This window comes from Eucyclogobius newberryi, unplaced genomic scaffold, assembly GCF_026437365.1.
Source record: "Eucyclogobius newberryi isolate DKJ021-1_F unplaced genomic scaffold, fEucNew1.0.hap1 SCAF_7, whole genome shotgun sequence".
Lineage (NCBI taxonomy): Eukaryota > Metazoa > Chordata > Actinopteri > Gobiiformes > Gobiidae > Eucyclogobius > Eucyclogobius newberryi.
Window position 1 is genome coordinate 35,406,322 of NW_027316389.1, and position 14,962 is coordinate 35,421,283.

Consider the following 14,962-nt stretch of genomic DNA (forward strand, 5'->3'; position numbering starts at 1 on the left):
TCCGTAAAGGAAAATATACTTTTTAGTATATCATATATAGTAGTTTTCCTACTATTATTACTCATTGTTCTATGTTGCACCTTAATGCCAAAGTAAGTTCCTAGTTTGTGAATTCTGTTCACTAACAGTGGCAATCTGCCTTTCCTGTCTGCCGGGCCTCACCACGGCTCCTTTCCTCAAGCTGCTCCGGGACAACTGGTATGCATGTCCACCCAAACATGCTCGCTACGGCAGCCCAGAGCACACAGCCGATCTATGACAAACTGTGGCACAGATAGGCTGGTGCAATATTTTTGGGACTATATGATAAATTAATGGAACAGACAATATAGGCCTAATATAATTAGCTCCTGTGTCTTATAAAAGCCCATTCAAACTAATGAAATATCAAATATGCCCAATTACATCAAATTCAAACAAACCATTTGACATATATTTCTTTACCAATTTGATGTTGTAGATTTATGTTTATTTTAATATTCCTTTAGAGCTTATTAAATGCTATGATAAACAAATTCCGACCCTAGTAAACACCAGTCTTTACACTAGATCTCTAAGTCTTGCTGAGCCAAAAAGTAGACTCGCACCAAAAAAGGTTGCTGCTTTGAATATTGGTCTTTGATAATGACTGCATGGCACTTTGTAAACCGTAAGTTTAAAAGTGCTCTATAATACAAATTACAGTATTATTGTTAGGAATGTAATGATATCCAAGTCCAGAAGAATTTCTTAATTTTGTCTGCAATGAAATGGAGCAAAGGGTCATGGGTCAAGTGGTTCCCAGTTGTTTTAGCTGCTAAAACAAAACAATGCTTTTAGGGAAAGAAGCTTAACATTCAACATATAGTGACAGCCCACGCTATCATTGAGATTTTTGATGATATGATATCACAATATTTTGGTTATTGTTACAGCCCTAATTATTCTTATTATGAAAGTGAGAGCATGTGCTGAGTGACAGTATACCACAGAGTGAGGGCGACCTCCAGCTGAGCAGCACTCCCCGGATGGAGCAGGCAGAGGCGTAGGCCGCGAGGGCAGAGCAGAGACACTCCTCTCCATCAGAGCAGGCACACACGTCGTACCGACAGAAGCGCTGGTACGGAGCCGGATTTACCAGGAAGTGGCATGGATAGAAGACCTCCGACAGCATCACAGAGCATGCCTCCTCTGCAAAACGCACTGAGCACACACAGGGTAAATATCACCTTTTTATTCACTTTACTTAAAGATGGTATATGTCAAAATCTCTCTTTCACGATAAGCTCAGGGTCTGGGAGAGCAGCTAAGAACAGCTTAGACACTAAAATACAGCTGCAGGTGGCAGTAAGCACCGATCTGAGGGCCCAGAGCGGAGCCGGAGACACAAAGGTGGAACCTGGCACCTGGCACCTAAAGTTAACAGTGCTAACAATTTGCTAACAGGTTTCAGTTATGTTTTGGACATTTAAATGTGCTGTATGAGAAGATGGTGGGACCACAAACGTGTCCACAGAGCTGCACACTCCTCACTCAGGCTCTTGTGTCTGAGGAGCGCACAGTGTGAGCAGGTAAACGTCACGTCATACAGTGGGCACACTCCCGCTATGAGCTTGTATGAGAATCACTTGCATAGTCGGTTTGAGAGTAATTTGAAAAGCTTAAACATTTACAAAATTGCACTGTGTATGCCCAGCGTCAGCAATAATTTTGTTAGTCCTGATATATTTTGTATAATTGTGATAATTGCCAACAAAGCACCATTATGCAAAAAATGAATACCAAATAATTCATAAGAAATTCTAAGTCTCTAAAACTGTCAGAAATGTAAATAATTTGATTGTGATAGGGTTAATTGCAATTTTAATATTGTCCCATGCCTAATTTCCATTGATTTTCATAACAAAAAAAAAAGTCCATTCATTTCCAAATTAAAAACATCCCTGTACTGGTTGTGTGACTATAGAAACATGGATTTTACCAGGGAAGAAAGCAGAGTTAGAAAATTAGAAAGACCATTTTGTCACTCACACATGGAAGAATCCCTAAAAGCATGTAAAATCTGCCTATAGTCCTATAAGCAGGCTCTGCGTAATGCCCAATCCAGATACTATTCAAATTGTATAGAAGTTAACTAAAAAAAGAAAAACACTAGATTATTTTTCTGCACTGTAGCCATGCTAACATATTTTAATCAGCGATCAATTAGATTAAATTATTCCCACTATTAGCCTTGAACAAGCCCAAGCTGTAAAGCTAGTGTCCCATATAAATCCATCAGTAACACAAGGTTCACTGCTGTTCTAGCAGAGATAACTTCAGCCTTTATGTCCTCTCAAACCTCAACTTGTATCCTAACAGATGCTAAATACAAGTTTAATCAGGTATTTATTTTCACAAGACTTGCTAAGTGTAAGAGCAGGGCCAGAGCCAGACATGGAGGAAGGCAGACACAGGTAAATCAAGGACAAAGGGGACAGTAGGGACTGTGGCGTGCGTGTGTTTAAAGCCTAACTTAATTTTTTATGATTTTTAGTCTGAATTCATGTGTTAAAGGCCTTTTGTGACTAGCTTAGTAAATTTTTCATACTGGATCAATACTTTAACGTTACATTTTAGCGTGTAGAAGAACTAAGCTGTGGTGCAATGTATTTCACATTGGTTGTTCTCGCTGATCCCTGATATGTTTTTAATAAATAAAAAAAAAAATTGGCCTTGAAAACTGGCCTTGAAAATGTGCTATAGCTATCGGCCATCAGTTGACCAAATAAAAAAAAAAATCAGCATAGGTCCAGGAAAAAACACGACTTGAAAGTGTCTGTTCACCTCTCTTGGGGTTGGCCGCACACGGGTCGCCTTCCTGTCTGTGGATGGCCTCACAGTCTCCATTGATCCTCCATGATTGAGCGAATGCCTGAGCTCCTCCCTCTACCAGGCCCGACCCGGACAAGAAGTCATCACCATGGTTACCGTTGTAGTTCCCACACAGGCCACAGGTGCGCCCCTGCCACTGTGGCCCCAGCTGTCACAAGGAGACAAAAATATGATATTAAGATGATTTATGAAGTGGGGGTGAATTGTATCTTAAAGGTACATTAGGCGTGTTAGTGTGGTGTATAAATACCATTGTCCTGCTTTATATGTTGTATGTGTTACATCAAATGATTTGATCAGTTTCTTGCATTGCTCCTGTGCATTTTACTTTTTCTGTGTCTATGCCTTTAAAATACCAGTTTTTACAAGTGTGGGAGGTGCAGAAAGTTTCTAATTCATGGCCTCAAATGACTATGTACTTCCCACCATTTAACCAAGTTTTTCATTACACCAGCTTGGCCCGCTACATCAGTGACAGCGCTCTTGGACAGACATTTTTCACACCCAGTTGGACGACGGCGTGGTCGTGGACATGGTGGTCTTGACCTCCTTGTGGCATGTTGTTGGTTTGGTGACCTGATGTTCCCGATGGGTCCTGGCCCTGTGTTCCTGATGTCCCTGCCTGAGGTTGGGCTGTCTGTTCTCTGGTGTGTGTCCAGCTGTACTCCTGCTGCTTCAGTGTTTCTCCATGCTGGACTGCTGCTGGATCTCTGGCCTCTGTTTTCCTGTCTGGGACTTGATGAGACTGTGGTTCATGTTATTGTTTTGATGTGTGATTTGCATGTGATTTCTTGCATGTTCAAGTTGTGAAGACATGGGGACATGTCTTTATGAGGGGGGAAGCATGTGAGCCACTATTTTGCTGGGGCACCGTTGTGCATGTACAATGACCCTTGACCTCATGTAACTATATATATTTGACAGCCTCCTGTCTTTTGGTGCGAATCTCACAGAATAAATGGACGTGACATGCTCGTGCCTCTTCTCCAAGGATCTTGTCTCTTACATCACTTCTCCAGAGGCCTGGGCAAGGGCATATAATATATGGCTGTGCTGTTATCTTCCTAATCATTTTGCTTTCTCCAATCACCGGTTTTGGATCCCAAGTTTACAAGGAGGAGATCGGCTCATGGCACTGATGGTTCCAAATCATCATACAAATAATATTTTTCACTGACTTTGCCAAATAGTGAATTTGAATGACTGTCATTCTGATTTTCAAGTCATCAACATTTAGAGTACAATTCTAATGTTATTGAACAAACCTCCTAATGATAAAAACTTTAAATGGACTGTTCCAAATTATTATGCACAACACGGTTTCAAACCATGTTATTGTTGTAAATAACTGAAAATTATCATTTGTTAAATGAGAAGCATTAGCAGGTCATATTTACTAAAATCAAAAGCTATTTCAATCAAAACATCTTAACAGGACAAGTGACATTATAACATAGGAGCCCTTATTTGAAAGGAGCTTCACAATTCTTGCATCCATTGACCTTTTTGTGGAGAGTTTCTGCTTGCATTTCTTTGCAGGATGTCAGAACAGCCTCCGAGAGCTGCCTCTCGCTCTCACCACACCATGAGATTATCTTCTTTTATGCCCATAGCAGCCAATGATGCAGAGGTGTTCCTTACAGCATGAGATGGTGCATTTTCATGCATGAAGAGGATTTTGTTACAGAGAGCACCGTTCTTCTTTTTGTACCAGAGACTTCCAAGCATGGCCGAACAAGGTAAAAGCTGAAAGACGAGGTTAAGAAACAGTGGTAGAGAACAAGGCTATGAAGCGCAAGATTCTGGATTTGAAGTCCAGATGCCGCAGAAAAAAATATCACTCATAGGAGTCCCAGAATGTGACGAGGGGGATATCTTAAGACTGTGACTTGAGCTATCCCCAAGGTTGCAAAAGTTAAAGAGACCTCCAGTACAAAGGAAGGAGTGAAGTTTTGCCATGTCTGTGATGAATTTAAGAAGTGACAACTGAGGCATGGGTTCCAGCTGTCCTTCTGGTGACATTTTAAGGTAAAAAAAAACACTCACTCACTCAAAACACCAGCAGAGCCCCCTCAGAAAAATACAAACACAGAGAACTGTAGTAGTCTCAAGTGAAAGCCATCATCAGAGTAGAATAAAAATCGGAGTTTTGATCTGCAGATTGAGACTCTTGGATGAGTCAAAACGTCTTGTTTTTCCAAAAACAGTGTCCAGATGACAACAGAATATTTTTCTATGCTAGTATTCATCCTGTCATCATCCTTGATTTCTCGCTTTCTTTAGTTTGAACTAGTTAAAGGTTGAATGAAAAAGTCTTATTTCCTCGTGGCGTGGACTGTCGATTAGTCCTGCCACGTATCAATCATAAAACGCACCTACCGCTCACCTGCAGCCGTGTGCGACTCGTCCCCACGTTTCCGCGTGCCTAAGCGCATTGATCTATCATAATATAGTTTCCTCAGTGTACGGGACAAAATGAAGACGGAGAAAGACTGTTCTAGCTCAGAAGAAGACGGAAATCTATGGGAGACAAGAGATGCGATGCGATCCGTTGCGCTAATAAACAAACGCACGTGTGTACGTGTGTGTCGTATCAGTCCACACGGGGGAGTGCACATGCGCACTTCCGCCTGCGTTCTCAAATTGCCAAAAAAACGTCTTTTATTATTTTGCTCTAATGCCCTTTTATGTCCATAAATGTTACTTTACCTTTAAGCGAAGATGACCACGCCCATCCCACTCAATCTGAAAATCCTCTCTAAACCTGACATGCACTGTCGACTGGACCGACCTCTGAATGTGAAGAGGACCTGTAAATAACAAACATCAAAACATCAACCATTTAATCTTTGACTCTGTTAAACTGTTCCACAGGGCTGCATGGTATCTCCACTATTTACACAAATGTATGAGCGTACACCAATATAACCATGTGTTGAAATACACAGGTCACATGTTTCAGTTTATCAGGGGATTTTTAGAGTAACTGATAGATTTGGAAGACAAAATACAATGCATTTTAAATAACTCTGTAAAGATCTAAAACATATTTTCAACATTATTTTATAACTTGGCTCACGCCAGATTGATATGTGTAGCACTCTGCAAATGTATCAATCTGACCTGGCTCTTAACAGAAGTGATCGAGATAAGGCGTAATGCAGACCTCACTGAACGCTTTCGATATTTACTTGCATATTCGTCATTGTTTACTACTTGATTTTTGCATTATCAATTTGCATTAACAATAAGGCTCTCGCACGTCGTGTTTGGGCCCCAATCATTTGTATTGGCATTTTTTATGAATGACACTAAGTGGCACACAGTTATGAAATGGATGGAAAATTTAACATGATATACAGATTAAAAATATATACCAGTATATAGAAAACTGAAAAGTGCTGAATGCAAAAGTATTCAGCCCCTTTTCTCTGAGTGCTGTCCGAAGTTGCCTGATAATTGGTGAAACACTGCAAGTAGACCTAATGATTCAATAGAGTACTTGTGTGTTATCTAATCTCAGTATAAATAAGGCCACAGAAGTTTGTTTACAAGGGACACACCAGGCAGGTCAGGGATAAAGTTGATGAGAATATTAAAGCAGGTTTTGGTAATAAAAAGATTTCCAAAGCTTTGTACATCTCACAAAGTACTGTTCAATCTTTCATCAGGAAATGGAAAGAATATAGAACTACAAACCAACCAAACCCTGGCCAAAAAAGGAGAGCACTGAGGCCCATGATAACTCTGAATGAGCTGTAGAGATCTGCAGCTCAGGTAAGCATTTTAACATCTTGTTTAGGTAATAAGTATTGAATCGTTCTTTCCAGTTTGTAAGCACAGATTTTGCTCAGGGGTAAATGACTCAACCATTTATCATCTACCAGTAAGGCCTGCACAGGAGCCCACGCCACAGCACTGACCTTCATGTTCTGGGTCTGGGTCTGGCTTTGAGCTGAAATAAGTACTTTTTCAGACAAAGTAAACCCCATCCTTCTTTTTCCTTTGACTATAATTGTAGCGTTTTGAGGTCAAGGTTTTTTGTCATACCAATCTTGAAATTGTTTCATTTCAGTCATAATGGGGATAGAAATTGAGTCTTATTTTGTTAGAGTTTTATAGTGTCAATCCTTTGACTAGTAGCAAAGAGAGGGGTATATTTTCTCTCTAAAATTGTTCATACCGGTATATCTTTTTGGAGGACTATACCTGAATATGTAAAGGTTTCCATTTGCCAATTCAAATGGATAGGTCTTTATTAAGGTCAGCTGGGGGCACCGAAATGATATAATTTCGGTTGACTTTATTTTTTTCAGTTTTCAAACGTATAAGAACAACAACAACAAAAAAGATAGAACACAGCAAAAAACAACCAGAGTTAAAAAAAATAATTAAATAAATATAAACCAAACATCAAAATAACGGTCCCAACCAGTCCGTCAAATTTGTATTTCCAAATTAAAGCAGAATGTTATTTTTTCCATTTGTTTTATGTCTGTTACTATGTCCGTAGAGTCCTTGATCGTAGGAGATATTTGTGTTGCCAAAAGGAGATATCAAAAGCATCTATTCACTGTGTCCATGGCAGGAGTTTTGAGGCCCAAATGCATAGTTCTAAAGTTCAGAGGGATTGCAAAGTCAAAAATAGTATGCAGTGTGTGAAACTTAGTTTTATAATATTAATAGTATAATATTTTTGAGCAACAGGACCGTCCCAAAACACATGATAGTGGTTTGCCTGCTGGCAGCCACAATTTCTCCAACATTTAGCATTTCCCCGTGAATAATGACATGGTGTTTTCCAGTAAAATTCCTTCCAGATATGTGAATATGTGGTCTTCCACATACATATACATATATACATATTTAGTAGAGTAGGAGATTAGCAATATAATTAGGCCCGAGCGCCACAAGCTGGCGAGAGGCCTATTAGTCCCGTGAGGCCGCTGCGAAAGTGCGCACACAGTGCGCACGAAATCGAGCGCGAAGCGCTCGCCCACTTCCAAACGCTCACTAACGCACTCCTCCACTCATGCACGCCCCGTGCATACTAATTATTAGTAGGAAAATGGAACATTACCATTGTAAACGGGCGAAGCCCGTGCAAAAGTGCGCACTAAACGACCGCTTTACATTGGGATGACGACCGCTTTGCGGTCGTCATCCCCATATAAAGCACTCATTTGCGCTAAGTAGCTCACGAATACGTTCCCCATCTCTTGCATGTTCCGTGCATACAAGCATGTAATGCAAAATTCAACATTATAACTGTATAGAGGGCCAAAAACACAAAGTGGGCGGAGCCCACTCAAAATTAACGAAAGTATCCTTCAGTGACCAGGGACCCACACCATTTCTCCCTGTGGCCCTCAGAGGCAACTGTTGTTGTGATTTTGGGCCTTACAAAAATTAATTGATTTGATTTGATTTGAAAGCGCGAGCGCTTTCCGAAAATGTATAGTTTATGATATTGGGAAAATGGGAAACATTGTTTTCGCATCGGAATATTATTCTTTCTTCTTCTTCTTTCTTCTCGGGACCAACCCCCCTATTTTTCACCCAGTGAACATTGACGAAAAGTCACAAAAATTTGCACACCTCTAAAAATCGTGCCTCTCTACATTCTGGCTATTTCCCTTTTCCAAAATAAAAAAAATTGGCGCGTTAGCGCCCCCAAATGTACCAAAAATGCATTGAGAGATGGGAAATGACCCAAAAAAAATCTGATCGTAGAATCATGAAATTTGGCGCAGAGGTAGATGGTGACAAGAGAAGTAAAAAATATTATTACGGCAACGCCGTCCGCCCAACCAAATGTCGGCCATATTGCTTCAAAAATGGCTAAACATGACTTCGGAGTTTTTCCAAACGTCGTACTTTTACGAACTCCTCCCAGGGCGTTGGCCTTAAAAAGCTGAAATTTGGTGAAAATGCTACTGAGGAGTGGGACATCAAAAGTTATCCAAATTACATTGATACCTCTCACGGTCTCTGGGCGGCGAAGCCGCAAACTGTAGCAAGAATTTCAGAAATCTCCCAAATTTTACATTTCTGCCGTTTGCGCAGATAAAGTCCGAATTGCGTCAAATTAGAATCAGTTGTTAAACTCTTTGCCCTAAACCTACTTGAAGTGAAATAAATTAATTTGGAGCTACAGCGCCCCCTATAGATTTTATATGGAGGTTAAATATTTAGTTTTGCGAAATTATATGAAATTTGACACACAACTCAATTTTGGCATCCCCATCAAAAAAGTCAATGAGACCCATGTCATAATTGTTATGGCTTTGCCGTAACGATGACCGAAACCTTCCATGTTATTCCAATGGGGAAATTGCCAGAACATGTTTACACTTTAGACTTTCACAAACTCCTCTTAGGGCGTCAGCCCTATTAACCTGAAATTTGGTGAGACTCATCTTCAGGGGTGGACCATCAAAAGTTATCCACATTTTTATTCAAAGAGTCACGGTGTCTGTGCGGCAAAGCCGCACATTTTGCCAAGAATTCAAAATAAAATTGCATTTTGATGGTAAAACAAAGGGGAGAAGATGTGACAGCGTCACAGATTCAGCAGTAGGCGTAATAAAAGGACAATTGGGGCGCGTTAGCGCCCCCTCCTCTTGCGGCGTGGCGGCGGCGTGGTGAGGGCCGATCATTGCCGCTTGCGGCTATATTTTATATTACCCTTGAAAGTTGTGATTTATAAGCCTTGATAAAAAATTACTTTGTTTAAATTCCTGGTTATAATAACTTCAATAATAACTGTCAATACCTAAAAAAGTCCTGCTTCTCCAAGCCAAAGGATTCTTTCAACATATCAAAGCTTTTCAGCTGACTACCTATAAAAGCTTTTATACCTTTTGTAATCCAGTCCCTGAATCTCAGGTCAGTTCTATTTGGTACAAAACTTTATAAGCCAACAAGTTTAATATTTTAACATATTTCATTAGTCTACCCAGAGATTCTTAACTTCCTAAGCTCATGACCATGGGTGTGGGTAGGAACATAGATTGACCATTAGATTGAGAGCTTTGTCTTTCAACTTCTTTACCAACAGTCAATACAGCCACCGCTTCACTGCAGATGCTGCACCGATCCGCCTGTCAATCTCATGTGCCATCCTCACTCGTGAACAAGACCCCGAAATACTTGAACTCTTCAACTTGGGGCAAAGACTCCCCACCCACACAGATAATAGATAACCGCACAGATTGACCTAATTCAGCAACAAAGCCTGGTTTAAGGAGGCCACAAAATCAAGCTGCTGTAAGCCCTGGCATGGGTTTACGCTTGAAACAAAAATTGTGTGCGGAAACGGTTGTTTACTGCGTTCTGGAACGCAGTAAACAACCCCTTTAGAGAACGCTAAAATAGGTGGTCTCGGAGCGGCTTCTATCACATTCTGGTGCAGGGCGACTGTGGTGTGAAAGCGGTCGACCTCAAGCCGACCTAAATGTCTCCACTCAGTCCGCGTTAAGGGTGAAATAATCGGACCAAAAAATGATTTGCATGAATGGGTGCTTCCTATTTACAGTGTGCATCACTGTCACAGTGCATTTACCAAAAGTCCACCATGTACAGCAAAAAGTGAGCATGCATGTGGCATTGTCACGGCTCAGTTTGCCTGAAGGGGTGGTCAGCTAACCACATCTAATGTGGCTCATGGAGCACCGTTTGGGGAGAATTAGGAGCGGCACATGTGAACACGACCTAACCAAAAGTGAAGTATAGACAGAACAAAATCTGGTGCGCACATGTGAAAACGACCTAAGTGGCAGCTGGTTCAGAGAAGCTCTCTTCTTGCACTCTGATTTCCCCCCATCAACCGAAAACATGCACAACAGGCAAAATCCTCCAGCTACGGTAGCACAAAGATCTGGAGATGGGTGCTGTGGCGCCCTCTGATGCCCCAGCAGCATTGAAGGTTGGGTCAATAAAGCAGCAGAAATTACATGACTGTCCAGCAAAGAAACAAATTGACCCAGATTCACAAATGCAAAATGAAGATAATTGGTTGCAAGGACTATGAACCACTGCTGACTATATGAGAGGATTGTGGTGAAACAAAGCACCAAGTTCATGACAAACCCTCAACATTCACTGTCCTCAGAGTCTAGGTTCAGGAAGACTGTTCCACATTCCCAACTCTCTTACTTCTTTTACCCCAACATCAATTCAACTACTACTTTTTTTCTTTCTTAAGAATAAACATTTCTTAAGAATAAACATAAATCTTCTTGCTATTATACAATTTTTGTACATTGATTTTTTGCCAATAAAGTTTATTACATTCTAATGTACAGGTAAATGAGGATTTCTGATATGAAGTATAAGTGAGTACCGTGATGCATTGGGGTCTGAATGTCCATGCTGTTGATAGAGACCATTCCCCCATGTTTGAACTTAATGGTCATGTTCTCCAGAGAAGGCAGGCTGAGCGTCACTGAGCGCGTGCACACGGCATCCTGGTCATCAGCGCACTGAAATATGATATTAATAGTAATACACATGTGTAATATCAACAATAACTAAATCAGCTTATGTCAAGCATTAAAAAAGAGTGAGAGTATTGTTCTTAATTAAAAGTACAGTACTTTTATGGATACTTTTTACCACAAGGCCATTTTTTTTAACACATTTTGCCTAAAAGTTGAGTTACATATTTGCACAAAAAAAAAAATGTATGAATAAGAATGATAACAAGATAAATTAACCCCCAGGCTTCCCTATAAATGACAAAATTATAAAGGTCCACTCATAAAAAAAAACAGCTATATAAACAATGTAGAGTCACATTTTTTTAAATCTCATCCTATCTATCCCTGCCTTAATCAAAAATAAATTATTTGGAAAAAATAATAATAAAAGCAAATTGGCATTTCAAATACAAAATGTGTAGAAAAAACATTTACTTTTTTACTATAAAAGCACATTTTTAAATAGATACTTTTTATTTTACTTTACTTTTACTAGTATTTTTGGGTATTTATGCTTTTACTAAAGTATTAGTTATTCTACCACCACTGAACAAAATGAAATAAAATTATATCAAACATATACTTAAAAAAATACCTGGACATTCTCAATAATAACTGAAAAGTCATTCTCAGCACAGTCCTTTGCCAGGAGATACTGACACTGCCCGATAAAGGTGAAAAACTTGTCATCAAACGTTTTGAAGTGAGACTGGCCAAAGACCAAACATTCCCCTGCAAAAATATAAAAAGGTACAAATATGTTACAAAAATATTCCATCAGGAAAATAATAAGAAATCCCTATTACGAAGCATGTTTCCTCACCTGGGCAGCCTTCATTTGTGCACTCCCAGGAACCATGACGACACACACTGCAGAGAAGAAATATTTCAATATTCTTAACAATGAAATACTATTTCTAACATAAAGCAGGAATACTGAACAGTATTCAGAAGAAAGGTGTACACCACATTCTTAGAATATCTCTAATATCTAATATCCCCCCCATAGGTTTCATCATCCAATATGGCCAACTTCCTGTATGATTTAGGGCGGGGTCATTACATAATGTTTTATGTCTTCACATTAACTATTTTTTGGAGTGAGCATCACATTTTGACAGCAACTTTATTTGATGTCATGTTCCCATTAGCCCCAGGTAATTGATTTTTGAGGTGGAACTACTGAGCTGTCTTTCCATTTTTTTTCACGGGGTCTTCACTCTTCACTTATTGATACCACTCACAGGCATATTTGTCCTTGTTCACTATGCGATTTTTGCAATTTGACGGCCCCCGGATACAATTGGAAAAAGTCCATCACCGGGACGATTCTAGTCGGGCCTAATAATAAAATGCACCAGCTGCAGTGTCATATTACAACACATGCTTTAAGTTTTATGGAGGGATGAGGTGCGCTCTCACAGAATTGGAGAGAAGGCGCATATGTAGAGACACGCCTGTGAGGGAGCATGGACCACAAGGTTGGTGCAGACCGATTGATCGTGATCTGATACCATAACACACACAAGTGATTGCTAATTTTTCAGCTTTAGTGTAGTTTAATTTAGTTGCAGCCACAGTTGGAGTTGCAGAGGGCTTAATACTTAACACGAAGGAAACAGTAATCGAGCCATAGTTTGCCCATATCTATTTCATACGAACCTGTAGTCTGAAATAAAAAATAATTTGGTGACTTCTCACCAGGTGTTGCAGTCTTGAGAGATGGTGGAGCCGGGAGGGAAGTGTCGGCCCATGTGGACACAGGAGCACAGGGATACCTCCACACAGCGCTTTCCATCCAACACCTTCCCCACTACAACCAAAAGACAAACAGTACATTCAGTCAGTTTTGAATATGTTTTTTGGGGGTTTGTTTTCAGAGAAGCTTCTTTGTCAAATGTATTTTTATTTTATTTTTTAATGGTTGAATGCAGCTAGCTGTCGATCCAGTGAGAAAACATAATTTCACTTTACAATGAATAACCCCCCCCTCCCCACATACATTTCAATTTAAACTCAGCCAACATTCTGGGTCAGATGTGAAAATAGAAAGCAGTGTTTACAATTTTACAAAATAAACGCAAAAAAAAAAACTTGACGGACTGCTCCTTGAAATTTTGTCCATAAAAGCATTGAACAGAACCGGTGACAAAGTATGCACTAGGAACAGGTCTGACTTACTCCCAGCAATGAACCCAGCTCCTGCTCCGATCAGACAGAGACCGGACAGCCCTGAGCAAAGGGTCCCGGACCCCGTACTCACGGAGCACCCACCAAAGGACACCTTGAGGGACACAGGTGAAAGCATTCTCTAGATCCACAAAGCACATGTGGACTGGTTGGGCAAAAAATAGACTTTATTAGAGTGTGGGCAAAACAAGCAAAACATGTTTAGCCTCCAGGAACTCAGACAATTATAATGTATTCTGTTGTGATAGACCCAGTAAAGGAGGTGGAGTAGCAATATTTATACAATTTTGTTTTACTGCAACTGTAAATTCCAAAGTCTCCAAGTCAAAAAGTTCTGAATTTATAGCTCTAGAGGTGGGTTTGGGTAAAAATAATACTGGTAAAATGGCAGTTGTAGGGTTTTATTGTCCTGCATCTGCACCTGTCAGTGAGCTAGGCAAGGCAAGGCAAGTTTATTTGTAGAGCACATTTCATACACAAGGCAATTCAAAGTGCTTCACACAGCAGGAAAAATGCATTCAAATCACAAAGAAATTACAGAAACAGAAATACAATAAAATGAACTAATTAAAAACAATTGAAGTCATAAAAGAGAAGAGTGCAAAGAAAAATCCTTTCAGTCATATGCACAGCTAAACAAACTGTTTTTTAGCTTAGATTTGAACATTGTCAGAGTAGAGGCCTGTCTCACATCTTCAGGAAGAATGTTCCAGATTTTAGCTGCAAAAAACTGAAACGCAGATTCCCCATGTTTTGTCCTGACTCTGGGCACCAGTAGGAGGCCGGTCCATGTTTAGTCCTGACTCTGGGCACCAGTAGGAGGCCGGTCCCTGAGGTCCTCAGAGTCCGAGATGGTTCATATGGCACTAACATGTCCAAGATGTACTTTGGTGCTAGGCCATGGAGAGACGATAGATGGTAAAAAGCTGCTGATGTTATTGATTTGATGTGGCTGTTAAAATTCAAGTCTGAGTCCATTATTACCCCCAGATTTCTAACTTGATTTGTAGGTTTTAGAGCGAGACTCTGGAGGTGACCGCTTTCTCTTTGTTTCTGTGGCCAACAATGATTATTTCAGTCTTTTCTGAGTTCAGCTTGAGAAAGTTGTTTTGCATCCACAAACTGATCTGTTGGATGCAGTGACAGAGTGAATCTACTGGTCCAGATTCACCTGCCGACAGTGAAACATAGATCTGAGTGTCGTCTGCATAATTGTGATAGGACACATTTTCACTGCGTATCAACTGACCTAACGGCAGCATGTAGAGGTTGAACAGAACTGGACCCAGGTACTTCCTGTCTTCCAGATAGGACTTTAACCAGTTTAGGGCAGTGCCAGTGATGCCCACCCAGTCCTCTAGTCTGTGTAAGAGGATCCCATGATCGACAGTGTAAAAAGCAGCACTCAGATCTAACAGAATTAAGACTGAGGCTTTGCC

The 14,962-nt window shown here is 40.3% G+C and overlaps 1 protein-coding gene across 1 annotated transcript in view; it reads right to left on the minus strand.

Annotated features, from left to right (window-relative positions):
• The window catches only part of vwf (von Willebrand factor), a 100,591-nt gene that overhangs the window by 70,998 nt on the left and 14,631 nt on the right, over window positions 1–14,962 (minus strand). Inside the window, exons 9-15 of the mRNA XM_072434453.1 lie at window positions 13,035–13,146; window positions 12,157–12,203; window positions 11,929–12,065; window positions 11,198–11,336; window positions 5,563–5,663; window positions 2,806–3,001; window positions 967–1,182 (exon numbers count right to left, since the gene is read on the minus strand). Of these exons, the coding sequence (XP_072290554.1) occupies window positions 967–1,182; window positions 2,806–3,001; window positions 5,563–5,663; window positions 11,198–11,336; window positions 11,929–12,065; window positions 12,157–12,203; window positions 13,035–13,146 (948 nt within the window). The remainder of the gene's footprint in view (window positions 1–966; window positions 1,183–2,805; window positions 3,002–5,562; window positions 5,664–11,197; window positions 11,337–11,928; window positions 12,066–12,156; window positions 12,204–13,034; window positions 13,147–14,962) is intronic.